The 20,698-nt window shown below is 37.3% G+C and overlaps 2 pseudogenes and 1 gene segment (V, D, J or C); 2 read left to right on the top strand and 1 right to left on the bottom strand.

Annotated features, from left to right (window-relative positions):
• LOC122116639 overlaps positions 1-20,698 on the top strand; it is a 1,030,500-nt pseudogene that overhangs the window by 820,711 nt on the left and 189,091 nt on the right.
• LOC122116652 lies at positions 10,778-11,378 on the top strand. The segment is given in 2 exon segments: positions 10,778-10,832; positions 10,957-11,378. Coding segments are annotated over 2 exon segments (396 nt in total).
• LOC122116695 lies at positions 15,779-16,148 on the bottom strand (annotated as a pseudogene).

The raw sequence follows: 20,698 nt of genomic DNA on the forward strand, positions 1-20,698 counted from the left end.
AGTACAAACACACACACACACACTCACAAACATACACATACACACAAACACAGAAGCACACTCCATTATTACCCCTCCACCTCACCAACAACATGCAATACAAATTTAATCCATAGAAAATGTCAAAATGATCCTTAACAGATAGAACAGTGCTGGAGGAATATCAATACCAAATTTCAAACTCTACTAAAAAGCCATAGTAATCAAAACAGCTTGGTACTGGCACAAGAACAGACCTCAGGACCAATGGAATAGAATTGAAAACCCAGAAATGACCTTACAGACCTAAAGCCATCTAATCTTAGATAAAGGAGCTAAAAAAATAGAATGGAAGACAGACAGCCTCTTCAATAAATGGTGCTGGCAAAATTGGTTAACTACTTGTAGAAAACTAAAGCTAGATCCTTATATATCACCCTGCACCAGAATCAACTCCAAATGGATCAAAGACCTCGGAGACAAAGCAGACACTATGAAAACAATACAGGATGGAATAGGAGAAACATAAGACTCCTTGGCAGAGGACCAAATTTTCATAAGAGAGACCCAAAAACACAACAAATGAAAGAATGGTTGGACAAATGGGATTGCATGAAATTGCAGAGCTTGTGCATGGCAAAGGACATAGCTAGCAAGATCAGTAGATTGGGAGAAGATCTTTACTAGTCATCCAACAGACAAGGGTTTCATATCCAAAATATCCCTGGAATTCAAAAAATTATATCCCCCAACAATAAATCCTCAAAGAAACAACTGCCCAATAAATAAGTGGGCTAAAGATTTAAGGAGAAACTTCTCTGAAGTGGAAAGAAGGAAGGCCAATAGACACATGAAGAAATGCTCAACCTCTCTAGCCATAAAAGAAATGCAAATCAAAACAACAGTGACATACTACCTTACCCCAGTTAGAAAGGCTATAATGAAGAACTCTAATAACAACAGATGCTGGAGGGGATGTGGACAGAAGGGAATCTTAATGCATGGTTGATGGGAGTTTAAAGGTGTTCAACCACTTTGGAAAGTAGTATTGAGGTTCGTCAAAAGACTCCACATAGAGCTCCCCTATGACCCAGCAATCCCACTTTTGGGCATTTACCCAAATGATCACAAACAAAACCTACTAAAGTTACCAGCACAACCATGTTTATTGCAGCATTATTTACCATAGCTAAGTTATGGAACCAACCCAGATGCCCCTCAGTAGATCAATGGATCAAGAAAATGTGGTTTATATATACAATGGAATTCTATACCTCTATCAGAAAGAATGGCATTGCCCCATTTGTTAGGAAATGGAAAGACTTGGAAAAAATTATATTAAGTGAAGTAAGCCAGGCCCAAAGAAACATAAGTCCCATGGTTTCCCGTATTTGTAATAACTAGTATATGTCTGAGAAAAATAGAAATGATCAGATAAGTTGATGTTAGGTGAAATGCACCCCAAGGTAAGGATTTGAATGTTTTTTTCTTTGTTGCGATTGTTTCTAACATATTTATAAGATGATTTCTTTGATGCTTTGTATGGCCCTCCCCATGGTATAACCCCTGCTTTCACTGTATTTGATGTTGGTATAATTTCTGGAGGGGAAAGGAAAAAGCAAATTGTTTAAATAGGGATACAGGTGGCCCCTTGCAACAATTAGTTGCACAAGACATTATGTTGAAAAACGAACTTTACAACTTTGGCAAGGGGGGTTGGGGTGAGGGAGTAAGGTGAGAGGGAGATGGGAAGAGATGGGAAGGGGAAAGAAAGGAGGAGGTAACAATGCTTGATAAGAAATGTACTCATTACCTTGCCCATGTAATTGTAACCCCTCTGTACTGTATTTTCAAAATAATAAAAAAGGAAAAGAAAGTCAAAAGGACATTTTGGAATATATTTATTAACATTCCTAGGGGGGGAAAGCTTATTTTATAAGATGTAAAGCTAAAATATTACCACTAGAGGGCAGAGAAACCCAGTAGAAAACAAGCTGTTCATATTAGTAATAGGGAAGTCATAGAGTTAGTGTTTTACTATCAACAAAGTCTGCAGGATCGGACATTTGAGTATGACCAGCCACATTCAAGAGGAGCTGTCAGCAGGCTGGATTGTGGGGAAAAGTCTCTGTCTTTGGTATTTGGAGACTGGAAACTTCGTCTTGTCTCTATTTCATACCTGCTTTCTTAGCAAAGGTAATCTTTTCAGGGAAGATTCATGTCCCCCTGAGTTACGTTTACTTGGAAGAGGCCTGTAAGAAGTGAGTGAGGTGAGTGCGATGACTGGGGCTGAGGCAAACCCTATAGTACTAGTGTCTTTAGCAGATGAGGCACTGGGGATTGCTGTCTCTGTCGTCTTATCCATCTCTGTCTGTCCCTGTGTCTGATCCTCTTGTCTGCACTTCATCGGGATAACACCGGGTCAGCTGATACAGATGGATTGCCATAATAGTTTGTAACACTTGGATACTTACAATGTGTTGTGAGTTTTTCAAACATTCTTTTCAGTAATAATCACTAATTTATTTTTCTTCACATTGTCATTTCTACCTTTTAGCACCTTGATATAGAAAACCTTCTACTTACTCCAGGTTTAGAAGTTATATGTGACTAATTATTAAGACCACCTGCCTGTGAAATATTTAATGCAACTCATACATTCATAGTAGTCACAAGGTTCTTATACCAACATGTTTCCTCTGCCTTATCAACTATTTGCAGATTAAAGAGGATAATTCTCACAAGTATCTTCTTCTCTGAATTGCAAGAGTTGTACAAGAGATAATAATGTAACATGCTCATTGGAATGTCTAGGGCTTCTTGATCAGAGTCACCCTTCTGTCATGCTATTTGAAAATAAACAGCAGAAATTATAGCATGGAAAACATGAAGTTACTCCATACAACAGAAAATATGAAGAATTATATAGGATTTCTCTCACACAAATCCTCATGATTATGAGTGACCTAAAAACTATTTTGGATAATAAATTGTTATTTTACCAAAATGAAGTGTTTCAATCACAAGAATAAATTAGTTTCCTATCATATTATTAAAAGCTGAGACATGTACATACATGCATAGCTTTTTATTTAAATGTTGATAAATATTTAAACACTTTCAGATGATGTAATTTCATATTTTAAAAGATATATGAGATATTGTCTATACATTATGAAAGTCTTTCCAGCATTAGAAACACATTACTTGTGAGCACATTCATATGAGACATAGAGCAGCAGGGAGCTGAGGATTTGGGGTTGTGATGCCATCTTGCTGCCATTCACCTGTATGATGCTCTCAGACTCTTGTTCCTAGGAAAGCCTATGAGAGCTCTGAGCACCCAATGTTGGACCTGAGCAGCTTATGCTAAGAATCAGAGAATTAAATATTAGAACAGGGGCAGTGAGTTCTTAGGAAAAATAATGGAAAGACAGGAAAGATGCCATTACTCCTAGAAATATAAATGTATGTTTGCCAGGTGTCTAACAGCGAACTTAAATGCTTATTTTTCAATACTATTTAGCTGCAATTCTAAATATAACATGCATTTTGTATCTTGTACTATGCTTTTTCAAATAACATAGAGTCAATTAAAACATAGATTTCTGTAGCATAATCAATGAAATTCTTGATATAGAATTGCAAAACATGGTGAAACAAGTCCTTGAAACACATGAAACAGTTGATTGCTTCTAGATTGAATGAGAAGACTGCACTTTTCAGACTCTTTTTCTATTTGAATACATGTTTGATTTCTTAGATAATGAATAGGCACCCAGTCATCCAAAGCAGACTTCTTAGATTTCCATCAGTGCAAACACCATCTCCAAAATGAGTTCACACATACTTAGGAATCACCCTTCACTGGACCTCAGGACAGATAGTTTAACCTATGACATCTCACAACATATGAAATTCCTCTGTCACCATTAGATTTGAGGTGCCACAGCTCCCCCTGGGTACAAAATATGAAATACCTTTAGTTCCTCAATGCTGGTAGAGCATTTTTTTAAAAAAAAATTCTTACTCTAAATACAAAGAACCACATTTACAAAAGTATGAAGAAATACTATGACGAACACTTACAGACATGAATATTTTGAACAAATCAAATAGAACCTATGATTTCACAGAGCTGCTTTTATTTGAAGGCAAAGAACAGAAAGTGAACAAAAGCTTCTCATGAGTCTCTAATTCCTGACACTCCCCACATGCAGGATTCCCTTTCTCCCCTCACCACAAGTAACACCATTACTGAAAAAAAGTGAGCTGTGGACATCCAGGCCACATTTTGTCTCCTTAACACATGACATGATTAGAGTTAAGAGCAGGGTGATAAGTTACATTTGACCATTTGTATTTTCTTAAAATAAAGCAAAAACAACAAAAAAACCCTGTGATGCAATTTCACTGAAGACCATTTAACCAAACTGTCTTTTGAACACATATATTAATTTTTCATTCCATCATTTCCATGCAGTTGAAAATCACCAAACATACAGATCAGAGCTGTGAATTACACCTCAATCTCTATTAAATAAATCTGGACCCATTTGTAGCAGAGCAATTTTTACTATTTTTACCATTTCTGTTAGTGAAGAGCACCAATCTCCATTTGTTTTTGTTGAGTTGTTCACAAGCAAAGGGAGAAAAAGTAATTCTTATCTATTATATAATGTCAATCAGATTCAAAATGATAGTTCTTTTGAACTGTGAATTACTTTCTACCTGTAATCTTTAAATTGGGGATGGCCAATTGTTTGTTTTATTAATTCATCTTTTGCACCTATTTGTTACAATACATCAATTACACATGGAAGCTGTCACTCTAAATAGCTATGACTGTTTGTAGACAGTTTGCTTTGGAAGATGCTGAATCTAAACCCATTGCAGTGAACATATGCAGGAAAGCTGAATGGCCTCTCAGAGAAGCCATGCCCTTGGCTGTGATCTGCAGTATTTGTCCAATATTTGGCCTTGTCTGTCTTGAACTCATGGAGAAAAAATTACATTAGTTGTACATGAGAAAGAAGCACATTCATAGGATTGGGTAGCAACCAGCCCAAACCTTCTCCTAATACAGAAGTAGTACAAAAAGGGTAGAAGAGAGAAGTAGGCAAAAATCATATCTTAGTATACAAATAAGCTTCTGTATTAACTTTTGTTTGTGATTCTTCTCTGGAATTTTCCTTTGTTTCTGTATTCTTCTGTTCACTTCTTTGTAAACTGAAATCTCTGCCAACTATCAAAGAAATATTGCCAAATGATCATTGAGTGCTAATCACTGTTATTTGGTAATACAAGACTAGTTTATCTTACATCCTATGATGTTAGTAAAAGATTCCACATTGTAATTATAATTCAAATTTAATTTTATTTTAAAGTAAAATTAAAAAGGAAAAGAACACAATGGAAAGAGGTCAATCCTTTAAAAAAATATAATTGATATCACCAAAAGAAAGATTAATAGAGAGGGTTGTTCTGATTAAAAGATGATATGTAACCTGGCACCTGTGGCTCACTACCTAATCCTAACTACTCAGGATGCTGAGATATAAGGATACTGGTTCAAAATCAGCATGGCAGGAAAGTCTGTGACACTCTTATCTCCAATTAACCACAAAAAAGCTGAAACTGGAGCTGTGGCGTAAGTGGTAGAGAGATAGAGTTGAACACAAATATTTAGGGACATTGGTCATTGCCAGAGTTCAAGCCCTAAAACCAGCAAAAAAGAAACAGAAAGGAAATATGATTTATGCACAGGTGAGATACCATGGTGAAAGCCCTTGGTACAATTAATATATATATATATATATATATATATGTATGTATGAAATAAATGAATGACAGGAGAATGAAATAGGCTCTGTTGGTATTTTATGGAGGGAGGACTATGAATGGAGGAAGTTCTATGAAGGTGAAGATTATTGAAGTGTTTCTCTGGAATATATGAAAAAGGACAGCAAAACCCATGCAACTGCTTTAAGAAGGGAAATACGGGATAAGGATGAGAGATCAAGGGTGTGAGGTTAATGGAGTACATTGTATACATGTGTGGAAATGTCACAATGAAACCCTCTTGTACAGATAATATATGCTGACAAAGACTAGTATCTGTCTAGGATGAGCAGAAAAGCTCAAAAGCTATGTACATATGACCATGTAAAATGATGGTAAGTAAAATGAATCCCAAGATAGGGACACAAGTGGTTTTATTTTTCTTGTTGTTTTTAAAATGTATTTATAATGTACTGTGTGATTGTTTGTTTCTTTTGTATGTTCTTCCCCCATGGTATAACCCTTGTTTTCACTGTATTTGATTCTGGTGCACTCCATCTTGTATATAGATTTTTCTAATTTGGGGAGGGGAATATAAATAACAAAATGCTGAAATAAGGATACAGGTTGGCCCATTATAACAATGAGATGTACAAGATGCTATATTGAAACCAAACTTCACAATTTCACTGGGGGAGGTGTGGCAAGTGAGTAGTTGGGGAAGTGGGGACAGTAGAAGGGACGGTAGGGGAAAATCAAAGGAGGAGATACCAATGCTGGATAGGAAATCAACTTATTACCTTATTCATGTATCTGTAACCCCTCTGTACAGTATTTTTACTATATATATATATATATATATATATATATATTTATATAAAAGAATTTATAAAAAAGAATTTAAAGAGAATTTAAATATATTTAAAAAGAATTAAAAGAATTTAAAAAGAAATTAAATATATTCTTATTCTCTAGCAGTATGAAAGCAGTGATCAAAAATTGTATGTGTAATGGAATTCTATGCCTCCAACAGAAAGAATGACATTTCCCCATTTGTTAGGAAATGGAAAGGCTTGGAAAAAATTATATTAAGTGAAGTAAGCCAGGCCCAAAGAAACAAAGGTCCCATGGTTTCCCTTATTTGCAATATCTAGTATAGGTATGAGTCAAGCGGAAAAAGTCAGAGAATGTGATGTTAGGAAAACGAACCCTCAAATATGTATTTTAATGTTTTTGTTTCTTTCATGCATGTGTTTCTAACGCATTTATAAGATTATTTCTTGGTTGCTTTGTATGTCCCTCCCCCACAGTGTAACCCCCGCTTTCACTATATTTGATGTCAGTATAACATGTGGAGGAGACGGGGACAAACAAGTCGTTTAAGGATTCAGGTGGACCTGTTGCAACAATGAGAAGTACAAAATGTCATGTCAAAACCAGCTTTACAATGTCGGTGTGGGGGGCGGGGGGAGAGGGGGTATGATTGGGTGGGGGGAGGAGGGAGGCTGGGAAGGGAGGTGAAGGGTAAACAAAGGAGGAGGCTGCAATGCTTGGTAAGAAATGTATGCATTATCCTGCCCATGTAATTGTAACCCCTCTGTACAGTATGTTCTCAAATAAAATAAAATTAAAAAAATAAATAAATAAATAAATAAAAATTGTATGTGTAACTGTTTTTTTTTTTTTACAGATATAGCTCACTATGTCATTATATTTTCAGAAAGATCTCAGTTTGAAGTCACTGAGGTCCTCTTAACTAGACATGTGAATTCAATCTTTATCTTAGTCACTATACATACCATGTTTATGAACTTGTGAAGAGATGGCTGTAGATGAATGATCTCAAGACACAAAAATTCCAAACAAAAGAATACTTTAATGGTCATGATGGCCATAATGGTTCACAGCTATAGTTCAACCTCTAGGACAGCAGAGAATGGTAGGAATGTGGTTCCAGTTGAGTCAGAACAAAGTAGTCAGACCACATCCCAATAATCAAGCCACCAAGGAACAGGTTTTTAGTTTGGTCTTAAATTTTGTGGTCTTATCACTCGTGGTGATCACAGACCAATCATGTGGATGAACTTCTCTCAGATTACATTTGTCCCTTTTCCCCCTCAGAGTTCTGTCAGTAATGGATATTTGTGAGCAAAGTCCTGAAGTGCTGCTACGTTCTGTAAGGACATAATTACTAATGATCTTTATTTCAATTCTAGATTAAGGTGTTGGCTGTTGGATTTCTCTGCTATATAGTTGTTCTTTTCATTTGAAATTGTGAGGATTTGTAGAGAAATATATGGTGGTTTATGGATATCACATCCCTAATGAAAATATCACTACTAATCCAAGGACTTACAATTTATTTCATGGAATACTTTGGTATTTATTCAATATTCAAAAACTCACAAAATTGGCCAGTGGGCATTCCTTGTTAGCTGATTTCTCTCCACTCTTTCCTTTATGTCATGCACTATGAATTTGTAGTTTGTGAAAAAAAGGATCCAAACTCATCTTCCTCTTCTTCTATATTTGATAAAGAAATAAACTGTTCTGCAAGGGTCACTGGTTTTATTTATGAGAGAATAAATGAGGTCAGTTAATGAAGGTGCTATCCGTTATTAAAGCTAAAGCATCATTACTTCTAGATTAGAAAAAATTATCCACTTGTGCATCTATTCATCTATATGTATATATATTTATATGTACACATTCATATATACATATGTATTCATGCATACATATGTATGTTTATGATAATTACTTCACTCACATCACAAAATTAGGTTATTATTAAATAAATTCTTGGAAAAATTTTCTGATTTTCTTCTTTCCACAAAATATTCAGTATAAAATATTTGGAATATGTCACTAACATTAGATGAAAATTTCATTTAATTATCTTCCATTTTTTTTAACACAAGAGTACGAATATTGGTTCTAATTTTCCCTCATTAATTTAATCATGTGATCAACAACTCTTCTGGGTGATATGAAACTCTTGGTGTTACTGCCACTGACATTATCATATCATACACCCCTACCCCCAACCCCAGATTTGTTCAGACATTCCTCACAATGTGATAACATGGATAAGATGAGCTAACTTTGTATCCCATGAAATAGTGACTTCCTGAGCCCTGACAACTGCACAGGCAAATCCAACACATATGGATGTCCTCTTGGGTCACTCCATCTCAGCACCTACAATGGAGTCAACAATGCTATTTCTCACTTGCACAAAAAAATCAGCTCTCCTCACTCTTGCTTCTAAGCCCCATGTTGCCTCTTCCCAATATGGATGACATTTCCATGTTCTATTGATTTCAAGACTCTGTTCAGAGATTCCAACATACTCACTCTGCTTGGGCTCAATATCTTTATTGGTGTGTAGCACAGTGGTATCTCAGGAACTAGAAGAGTCCACCGAACAGAGGAGACATTTGTAGGTGTAGGCCACAAAATAGACTTCAAGATAACCTGAGTGTATCCTACCTTTCAAGTAGAATCTATCTCTGCTTCTGAACATAGTAGTTGTGGTGAAGATTTTTTAAAGCCAGAAGGAATAATACAAAGATCTTCAGCATGGACCTATGGAATTATACACATTTCTAGGTTAGTAAAAATTATAAAGGCTGTTCAGACATGAAGGGAGAAAGGCTCTGAAAGGATGCGCTTGTATGGATCACCTGGGACAAAAACTCAGAGATGGAGGAGATAATAAGGATGAACAGCACAGTACAGAAGTCCAGGCATTTTCTTTTCAATACAACAGCTCCACTTACTTATTCTACCTCCATGGATTGAAATCATTACAGAAAAACAGTGCTAATAAGTTGACACATATAGATTATCAGTGAATCAGAGCTACTGTAAAACTTTCTATTCTGTATAATAAAAGCAGAAATGGTCAGATAAGTTGATGTTAGGTGAAATGAACCCCAAGATAAGGACTCAAATTGTTTTTCTTTCTTGCTATTGCTCCTAACATATTTTTTTTTAGTTTAATTTTATTTTATTTGTGAACATACTGTACAGAGGGGTTACAATTACATGGGCAGGATAATGCATACATTTCTTACCAAGCATTGCAGCCTCCTCCTTTGTTTACCCTTCACATCCCTTCCCAGCCTCTCCCCTCCCCCCATCCCAATCCTTCTCCCTCCCTCCCTCCCCCCCTCCCCCCCTCCCCCCCCCCATACCGACGTTGTAAAGCTCCTTTTGGACATGACAACTTGTACTTCTCATTGTTGCAACAGGTCCACCTGTATCCTTAAACAACTGGTTTTTCGCTCCTAACATAGTTTTAAGATGATTTCTTTGTTGCTTTGTATGTCCCTCCCCCCACTGTATAACCCCTGTTTTCACTATATTTGATGTTGGTATAATATGTGGAGGGGAAGAGAAAAAACAAATTGTTTAAATAGGGATACATTTGGAACCATTGCAACAATGAGATGTACAAGACATTACGTTGAAAAATTAACTTTAAAACTTTGGCACGGGGTGGGGGGGGAAGGGGTGTAGATGGAAAGCAATGGAAGGGATGGGAAACAAAGTAGGAGGAAACAATGCTTGATAAAAAATGTACTCATTACATTGCCCATGTAATTGTAACCCCTCTGTAAGATATTTTCACAATGAAAAAATAATAAAGAAATGCCAAATTTGTGTTGTGGAATATTTGTTTGTAAATTTCTGGAACTAATAGTCCAATGAATAAGTCTTGTTTCAGTTAAAGTAATAAGAAGAAAAGAAGCTTTGATCTTCCAAGCTACCATTGTGCGCACATCACAGGAAAGCAACTTGGCGATTCTTTTCTGTGTTTAAAACTTATTCTGTTGCCCAACCTAGTTCCCTTGAGACTCAGAATGTGCAGAGTTGCTGAGATGAGGCAGCTGGACAGCTGTGTATAACTGTGCTGCTGATTTGCATGCACCAACAGCACAGCCCAGTATGCTCAGGACTTCTTCATAGGCTGCTCACATTAGGCAGTAGTCAGTCCAAGTCAGCACACAGCATGGACATGAGGAACCCTGCTCAGCTCCTGGGGATCCTGCTGCTCTGGCTCCCAGGTAAAGAAGGACAATGCTAGAGATTAACACAGCTCAGTGTGATCCAGGATGCTTACTCTTCAGGGATGCCTTCTTATAACTTGATAATTAGTGTGGATATTTGTTTTCATGTTTCTGCTTCCAGGTGCCAAGTGTGATATCCAGATAACCCAGTCTCCATCTTCACTGTCTGTGTCTCTAGGAGACACTGCCACCATCACTTGCAGGGCCAGTGAGGACATTGGGTATTATTTAGCCTGGTACCAGCAGCAACCAGGGAAAGCTCCTAAACCCTTGATCTATCTTGCTGATAGTTTGGATTCCGGAGTTCCATCAAGGTTCAGTGGGAGTCAATCTGGGACAGAGTTCACTCTCAGGATTAGTGGCCTGGAGCCCGAAGATGTTGCCACTTATTACTGTCAACAGTATAACAGTTTCCCTCCCACACTGATACAAGCCATAACAAAAACCTCCCAGGGAAGCTGAAGTGTGAGTCTGGGCTGCCCCAGCTGCTCCTCCTGCTGCCTCCACCTGCTCAGAATGTTGTCAGAAAAAGCCAGTTAATACTTGGAGAGTCTGAATTCTGGCATCAGTCCTTTTTGATCCATCAGTTCTCTGTTGACTTTTTGGTGTTCTTAGATTCCTGGCAGCACTTTTCATCTCTGCCCTCACTCTCTCTTCCTCTCTGTGTCTCTGAACTCAGGGTAATAACCCAGGTGATGTGATGCTGACTTTTCTCCTACATTCGTGTCATTGTTCTGAAATAGATCTGAACTAGGGTGGGGTTTTAGGGTTATCCTAAGTCTACTTCCAATCACAGGGCCACGTTGCTTGGTTGGAGGAAGTAGAAGGTTCATCAGTAAGAGATAACCATAGAACTACAGTAGGCACAACATAATAAAGTTTATATTTAGGTATTAAATTATATGTGTATGCTCTTTGTCTACAAGTTGTATAATTAGAAGAATCACAGGAAGTAGGTGTAATCTAGGTCCATGATATAACTAACTACATGGAAAAATCCATCAGGGAAAGTCTCTCTCTGTATGTGTGTACCAAACATACATACTTCGTCTCATTCAATTTTATTTAAGTTTACACAGCAAGATTTGCTGTGCATTTCATCCTGACAGGAGTATGGGAAAATGCTTCTATGGTCACATTGAACCCGGTCACATAACAAGTTTCTATCTAATTGTGACTACAAAAACACCCCTCTGTGCAGTATTTTCACAATAAAAAAGCACCATGCCTCACTCTTTCCTGAATGTTGTGTTTCATTAGACACAGCTGCTCTTCATGGATGGATCAATACTGTAAAAATATGAAGTTAAGAGATCATTTGAAATTGTAAAATCTATTGTTCACTTCTCATTAAGGTGATATTTTGATAGCATGCAATTATGAATTGAAAAGAAAATTTCCTCAAAATACATTATTTCTCCAATTTCCAGATTTCACTTTTGAGTTGAATGTTTTCATATCTGATTTTCGAACTTCTGCTATGTACGCTGCATCATTGCTTAATGGAAAATTTTTCCTAAATTTTATAATGATATGCTAGTTCTGACAATTCTCTAACAATTTTACTGAGCACTCAAAGGGATTTCTCAATCCACATGTTGAGTCTCTGAGCATATGACAAAGGCAAAACCCTATACTATTACCCTTGCTAATTATTTCTTAATTCTGAATTGTTTATATGTAGAAATAGTGACATCATTTAGTAGCTATATAATCCCTAACAGAAATGAAGACGCAACTTTCTATGATCAATTTTTATTACTCCTTTGTTAACATTTTTAATTTTATGATTATTCGGTTGTCTTGAGACACAAAATTTCCCCACACCTCTTGCAGATGAGTCTCCATGTGCTCACCACTCAAGAGATGGAACAAGGTTAGAGCCGACTTCCAGATGTTGAATGTCATTGCCATGTAGTGTCTGTTATATAAATATAGCACAATTAATCTGCTCTTGGTTATACTGTTTTAGCTATGGATCTTACATAGAAAAAAACTGTGATGGGAACAATTATTTTCATTGGCTTTTTGGAGCTCAGTTCAGGCACAGGATTCTATCTTTTTTTTAATCTATTTTTAAAATGTTTCTTTTGGTATTTTAGTTTACAATTCTGAGCAACATGCATTTAGTGATATTTATTTAATAATTCATCAACATGTTTAGATATTAGATATCTAATATATAAATTTTCTAAACATGACAGAGATTTAGTGGTACAAAAACCTGCAAAAATCCACAGACACACACATCCAGATGAAGATTTCCCCTGCTGGATTCTTCCATGTAGGCTTAGTTATACTATGGATCTAGACTATACCTACTTCCTGTCATGCTTTTAGTTATCAACGTGTAGACAAACAACAGAAACATATAATATATAATACTTAAATATAAGCTTTACTGTGTTGTGCCTACTGTAGTTCTATGGGCACAAATACAGATATCTCTTACTGATTGGCATTCAGCAGTCTACTTCCATGTAAAGTATTCAGACATTTCTGCCACTAGAGTGAAGGAGTTAGAAAGTTCCTTGTATCTTTTTTCTTTTAGCTTATGTGGTGCTGAGGAATCGAACCGAGGGCCTCAGGCATGCAAGGCAAGTGCTCTACCACTGAGCCACAAAGGAGGAGGCTACAATGTTTGATAAGAAATGTACTCATTATCTTGCCCCTTCTAATTGTAACCCCTCTTTACAGTACTTTCACAATAAAAAATAAATAAAAATTAACGAAAAGAAAGTTCCTTGTTTTATTGTTTTTTGGTTTTTTTTCCCACTGAGAAATTACAAGCCATTTCTTCAGTGCTTTGGAATAAGAAAACTATTATATGTTCTTATTATTTATTTTCAAATACTTATAAATGTCCATAAAGTTGTGAAGAAAATTACTAGGAGGTTTTTTGCATCTATCCCCCAGACTATCCCAGTACCAACATCTTTGTATAACTGTGCTGCATTATTTAAACCAGGAAATTGACATTGGTTCAATCCATATAGATACTACAGTAGTCACTTGCACACTTTAATGTTTGTTCATGTGCAGATGTGTGTGCATTGGGTGTGCTTATCACATGAGCAGCCCACATGTATGTGTGAATGTTGAGAATATATAGGTACCCCATATTTGGGTTTCTCTGTTTTCAACACCATCATGGAGGAACTGTTCCCTACCAATGCCACAGACTCCTGGGGCTGTCCATGAGCCACAGAATTCCCTTTTTCCAATCCCGCAGCCCTGGCCAACACTTCATAAAAAGAAAATATATAAAAGTCCCGTTTTAAGATTGGCTGTATTATTCAGTATAGCTTTCTTATGGTTCACCCAGACAATGTATATGATAGTTTAGCTCCTGTTTATATTGAATAGAATGCGTTGGTTGAAGAAACACATTTTCTTTTATTTTTTTATCAGTTAGGAATAGTTGGGAAGATTCTTAGTTTTACTACTGATAAGGATTCTAAGACTATTTGTTTACAAGTTTCTATGTGAAAATGAAATGCATTACTTTGGGATAAATGCCCCACCAATTTTTTTAAATGTATTTTAATAGAGCTTTCAAGTTTAGAAAGCACTGTCCAAGTTCATATTTTTTATTGTCATGATGATGTACAGAGGGGTTACAGTTACATAAACAAGGTAATAAGTACATTTTTTGTCAAACTTGTTACCCGATTTCAAGGTCATTTTAACATTTCTGTAGCATTTTAAATTCTATTCAGCAATGGATGAATATTCAGCTCCCCACCATGTTTAGCATAGTTCCTGTTATCTTTATCCTTTTTCATTTTATTTCCTCTTGAAAGTTTATGTAGTTTTTCTTCTGATGATATAGAAACTTGTGCCAGACCTCATTCAGGTTCATGGCCCAGACCATAAACACTTTCCTTCTGAACTGCACTTCCTTCTCCCAAGAAGATCCATAGGAAATTCTTCCAGTATCCTCCTTCCCATGAGTCTGCAGCCTCAGCTGTCAGGCAGAAACTCACAACCCATGAAGTGTAAGCCTGCCCACAGCTCTGGTTTGAGATCATTATTCCAAATTCTTCCATGGATTCTGGTGCCTGAGTCTGTGTGGACTGGAAATTCACAAGCCACATGGCCACATTTGCTGAAGCCAGCCCTGGAGCATATACATCATGAAAATTTCAGGGGTTATCCTTAGAATCTGGCTTCTTTCAACCCTACTTGTGTCAATGCTTTTGCGGCCTCTCTTTGTCAATCTATTAATGTGCCCCCTAAGTTTACCAAGTGGCTTTCACACCTACACAGCATCCAGCTACCTTCACCTTGTTTTATTTAGCACCAGTTTTGTCTGCCCTGCAGTTCACATGATAAAGGGAGAATAAAATAATGATTTTATAGTAACTTGAGGAAATTCAAAGGAGAAATAATAAAAATTTGTACCTTGTTTTAGAATGATTGGACAACATTTTTTTCTATTGTTTATTCAGAGTTTAGATGGTCAAAGCACCCTTGGTTTGTGGCCCAGTAAAATAAATACACACATAGAAAAAAGTATGAAAAATGTGAATAAATAAAATACATTTAGGACACTTATGGGACTGTATAACAGGTACATATAAAATAGTGACCCATATTACTTCAGTATTTCCAAGAGTGGTCTGAAAAGGGTCTTTCGTGTACCATACATATATAGAGCCATAAATTCATATTTAATAATCTAATATGTATTTTATACATGGAAATGTTTCTGGAGGGAAAGGGGTTGGATAGAGAAGGACAGAGTAGAAAGATAAAAGAGTGACATTATTCAAGATGCATTGTATTTATAAACTGACACGTTTAATGGTAACACTTTTTTTGCACAACTACACAGAGATAATAAAAGTACAACTGAAAACAAGAAATGTGTATCAAGTTCTAAATTTCTTCTTTTCATGGGCACAGAACCTGGCATTTATTACAGGGGGAGTTAGGGATGCTCATTTGGTCCAGCTGTGGCCGCAGTGCACACGTAGTACAGGCGCATGGCATCCTCAGCCCGGGCCCTGTGTGACTGGAAGAACACTGCCTCCTTGTGGCCACAGTTCTGGCATGGGTGGTTTTCGGTCCACGGCAAAGTGGGGTCCTGGGACACGTCAGCGATGATCTGGGTCAGCTCGTCCACTTCGTGCTTGATTTAGTTGACGTTAGATGTAGCTGCTGTTTGCTGCCTCCTGGTAGTCACAGTTCCGGCACGTGCACACAGCAGGATGCGGTTCTCCTTGTCTTCCTGTGGGTACAGCATGTTGTTACATTCCTGGCAGAAACGAGTACCTACAGAGCCCGGCTCGTAGTACCATCGGGTTCCATAGTTACATACTGACCGCCCAGCCTCCCCAGCTTGCAGACTGAAGCTCTAAATTTCTTCACTCTCCGCTCTGCCCTTCTGTTTCTTTGAAGGTTATATTTGAACAAGATTGAATCTTTTAAGGCTTCTAATCTCAGATGAGATTAGAAGTGATCTTATCAGTGTTGGGAAATGTACTTCCAGAAGAGACTGTGATGAGAGGAGTTCACAGCTGATGACCCAGTGAAGTCGTGGTCCAACTCACTGAATATATACAGGAAGGCACTTTGCATAGCAAGATTTTCAGTCAAACTCAGTCAATGCAAAATGAAGTATTTATAGCATATATAAGGAACACTTATTCAACAAAACTCCTTCTTGACATATAGGCAGCAACACAACTAAATATAGATGCAATATTATTTTCTTTTCTACTCAGAATTTGTCCAGAAATCAGAATCAGCAACAGAATCCCTGAGAGCATGCTACAAATTCAAAATGACAAAATCATCTCAGATCTACTGAATATATGCCAGCAAATTAACAATGATCCATGTCAGACTTAGGAATTTGTATTCAGATGAGTATAACAGTACTACAGATATGATTTTTACTCCTCAACACATTTAAAAGCATTTTCATTTAAACCATAGTTCTCAGAATTTCTTTGTTTCTCTATCTTGGTCTCTGTCTGTCTCTGTCTCTGTGTCTCTCTATTATACATACAGATAAATGCACACACACACACACACACACACACACACACACACACACACACACACACACACAGCCCTGTACCTGTCCTCCTCATTTCACTCCTAAAAATGAAGTCCTTCTCTCAGCTCCTGTGGCTGTAAATGCTCTGGATCCCTGGTAAGCGCAAAGGGAGATGAGGAACAAGAGTGGGTGGAAAGTATGTTCTCAGGGGCCAGTTGTGACCTATGCAAGTGTTAGATGTTCAGTTCTTGTTATCTATGATGGGGCAAGTGAGATTTAGTTCTGGAAATAGAGAAATATTTCAGAAGGATCTAAAACTTATGCTTTTGTGAAGATTCTCCTTGGTTAGAATAATGTAGTTGACTCCTGGATACTCATTTATACTTAAAAAATACCTTTATTTCTAATATGAAATATTTTATATTGTAAGCCAAACTATGAAATATGAACAATAGGTAATATATCAAAATTCAAATAAAAAGCATGCTTTTCTATGTTTGTACATAACCTTGCACTTGTGTCTTATTCTAATTTCAGGATCCAGTGGAGATGTTGTGCTGACCCAGACTCCACTCTCCCTGCCTGGCACCCTGGGAGAGCCGGCCTCCATCTCCTGCAGGTCTAGTCAGAGCCTATTGCATAGCAATGGAAACACCTATTTGGATCAGTTCCTGCAGAAACCAGGCCAGTCTCTACAACTCCTGATCTATCAGGTTTTATCCGATTTTCTGAGGTTCTGAGATTGGTAGGGGGCGGAGAGGGGGGTTAGGCAAAGATTTCACATGAAAACAGGGTGGAGGCAGAAGATGTTGGAGTTTATTGCTGCCTTCAACATACACATTATCCTCCCACAGTGATACAGCCCTGAACTAAAACTTCCCTTCTAGCAATGTGAGCTGCCCTTAAACATTGCTGGACTTGGGGGCACTAGAGAAGGTTGTCTGGGTAGCTTTGTATGTCCCTCCCACACAGTATAACCCCCGTTTTCACTGTATTTGATGTTAGTATAATTTGTGAAGAGGAAGGAAAAAACAATTTGTTTAAATAGGGATACAGGTGGACCCACTGCAACAATGAGATGTATAAGATGTTATGTCGAAAAATGACCTTTACAAGTTTGGCGGGGGGTGGGTGGAGATAGGAGGGCAGGGATGATGAGGGGAAACAAAGGAGGAGGCAATAAGAAATGTACTCATAGCCGGGTGCTGGGGGCTTACACCTGTAATCCTAGCTACTCAGGAGGCTGAGATCTGTGGATTGAGGTTCAAAGCCAGCCCTGGCAGGAAAGTTCTCGAGTCTCTTATCTCCAATAAACCACTAGAAAACTGGAAGTGGTGCTGTGGCTCAAGCAGTAGAGCGCTTGCCTTGAGCTGAAGAGCACAAGGACAGCGCCCAAGCCCATAGCTCAAGCCCCATGACCAACCCCCCCCCACACACCAAAAAAAAATGTACTCATTACCTTGCTCATGTAATTGTAACCCCTCTGTATGGTATTTTCACAATAAAAAAAAAGGGAGAAGAAAAAAGAGTGAGAGAACTGGAAACAGCACATGTCTTGGAGCTCACTTTGATAAGCATCATTTTATTTGCTCATATGCACATAGCTATTGAATGCTTGTGTTCTGCTCTTGAGAACATACTCTTTTGTTTTCACTGTGTGAATGTTTAGACTATTGTTAAATTATATCTAGATGTAATTATTTGTCTTTTACTATCCATTGCGTTTACTTGTAAGTTTATAGGCACAGCCTGTGTTATTGGTGTCAGGCTTGCTTTAACTAGTACAACTTTTTCCAAGACTATTGTTGCTAATTATAATGTTTATCCAATGTATCTTATCATTGGAGGCAAATAAGAACAATTTTACAGGTCTTCAAAGCTGAAGTCAAACAGAACACAGGGATAGTAATTATTCCACCTGTACAGTCAGATGGTACAAAGGAGCAAACAGGGGAATTTTCCCTCAGCCAATCAGCTTTTCTTTCTTCAGCCAAACTCATGGTTTCTCTCATTCACATTGATCAGCATTCTGTGGAAAAGTAGAAAAGAAATGGACTCTCTCAGTTAGCTCTGTCCTCTCTGCTTGCTTCACACTCCTGGATTCTGTGTTTATTCATCATTGATGGGTTAACAATGGGGTGGTGTTACTGGGAGGTGGTAAAAGTACCTAGTTGGAGGAAATACATTGGTGGGACTGTCCTTAGGCCTAAATCTTGCCCTCACCTCTTCGTATTTAATTTTGGATTCATGTTTTCCATGAGTTGAATAGTCTCTTCTAGATGATCCCACATGATGATGTCCTGCCTCTCCATAGGCCAAGGAAACTAAAGATTGTGAACTGAAATCTCTGACACAATGAGCCAAAATGAATACTGTGTCTTTCTTCCCTTACGTTGTTCCTGTCAGGTACTTGGTTCAGACACACAAATATTAGGAACTCACCTATATATCCTGACTAGCAATCTGTACTTTAATCAGGTAACAAGGATCCATACCTAGTTTCTGAAACTAGGCTTTAGCACATGCCTATTTTGGCTAAGAAGATCTTAACTTGGAAAAAAATAATTTAGATATGCACAACTACTTACCAATAACATGATCTCAGACCACAAAATAATTGTTTTAGAAACTTGAGGATATATCAAGACTAAACAATTCCTAACATTTTGCCTATAATCCCCAAAGGTCACAGAAGGAAATAAGTGGATTGAAGTTGAGGCTATATTGGCAAATCATTATCACAAAGCTATATGAATGAAATCTAGGCATTGTGCTACCATCTTATACTTATGGCTACAAGGGAGGTATAGATAGATGGAACACGGTCTTACCTCTATCTGATAGACAAAACTAAAACAGAAAACGCTAGGTGTATGGCTCATGGAGTGTGGGTGGTTGGGGAGTGAAGGGATAGTGGGACAACAACAAGGGAATGGGTAACAATGATCAACAAGTAATGTACTCATCGCCTTACTCATATAACTGTAACCCCTCTGTATAGCATCTTTAAAATAAAATGAAATAAAAATAAAATAAAGAAAAATTGCTTAGCAAGCTAAAGGCACTGACATCTAATCTTTGGATTATAAACCCTCTAAAAATGTGCTTCTGTGTTGGGTATTTTGTGACCTGAATTTCTCTATGTGCCTTAATCTCTAGATGTTATTTATGAACTCTAGAAGTGACTCTTTGGCCACTGAGGAAGATCTAACAAAATCCATGTCAGAGGCAAACTGAGTGACCTGCAACACAAGAGCTCCAGTTGGATCAACAGTCATTAAATGTGTGAATAGTCTTGAGTGGGTGGCTCATGCCTGTAAAATCTAACTACTCAGAAGGCTGACATCTGAGGATGTCAGCAGGAAAGTCCATGAGACTCTTATCTCCAATTATCACTGGAAAACCAGAAGTGAACATGTGGCTCAAAGTGGATAGTGCTAGCCCTGAGGTCAAGCTCCATGAGTGACCAAAAAAAAGTATGAATTGCTGATGAATATAAGTTCTTAGGTTTTATGCCAAAAAGTTTTCGAGTGGTTCATTGCACACTATTTTCGATAAAAACCAATTTCTACACTATTGATATTTACAAAACAATCGGAAACAGGAGAAATAAAAAAAATCCACAAAATATATGAATAAATAGAATACATTTTAGTTCATTTATGGAAACATCTAAGGAATAGTTAGTACTATTACAAATATTACAGAAATATATAATGTAATAGTAATGTATGGTAATATATAAATGGAGCAATAAAATGTGACTTTATATGTACAATAAATAAGTATCAAATATCATTAAGTTCACAGTTAAAAAATGAGTGGCATATGTCCCTATGTGCCAGATGTTTTAAAA

Source organism: Dipodomys spectabilis, unplaced genomic scaffold (genome assembly GCF_019054845.1).
Source record: "Dipodomys spectabilis isolate Male_0828 unplaced genomic scaffold, ASM1905484v1 ptg000137l, whole genome shotgun sequence".
Classification (NCBI taxonomy): domain Eukaryota; kingdom Metazoa; phylum Chordata; class Mammalia; order Rodentia; family Heteromyidae; genus Dipodomys; species Dipodomys spectabilis.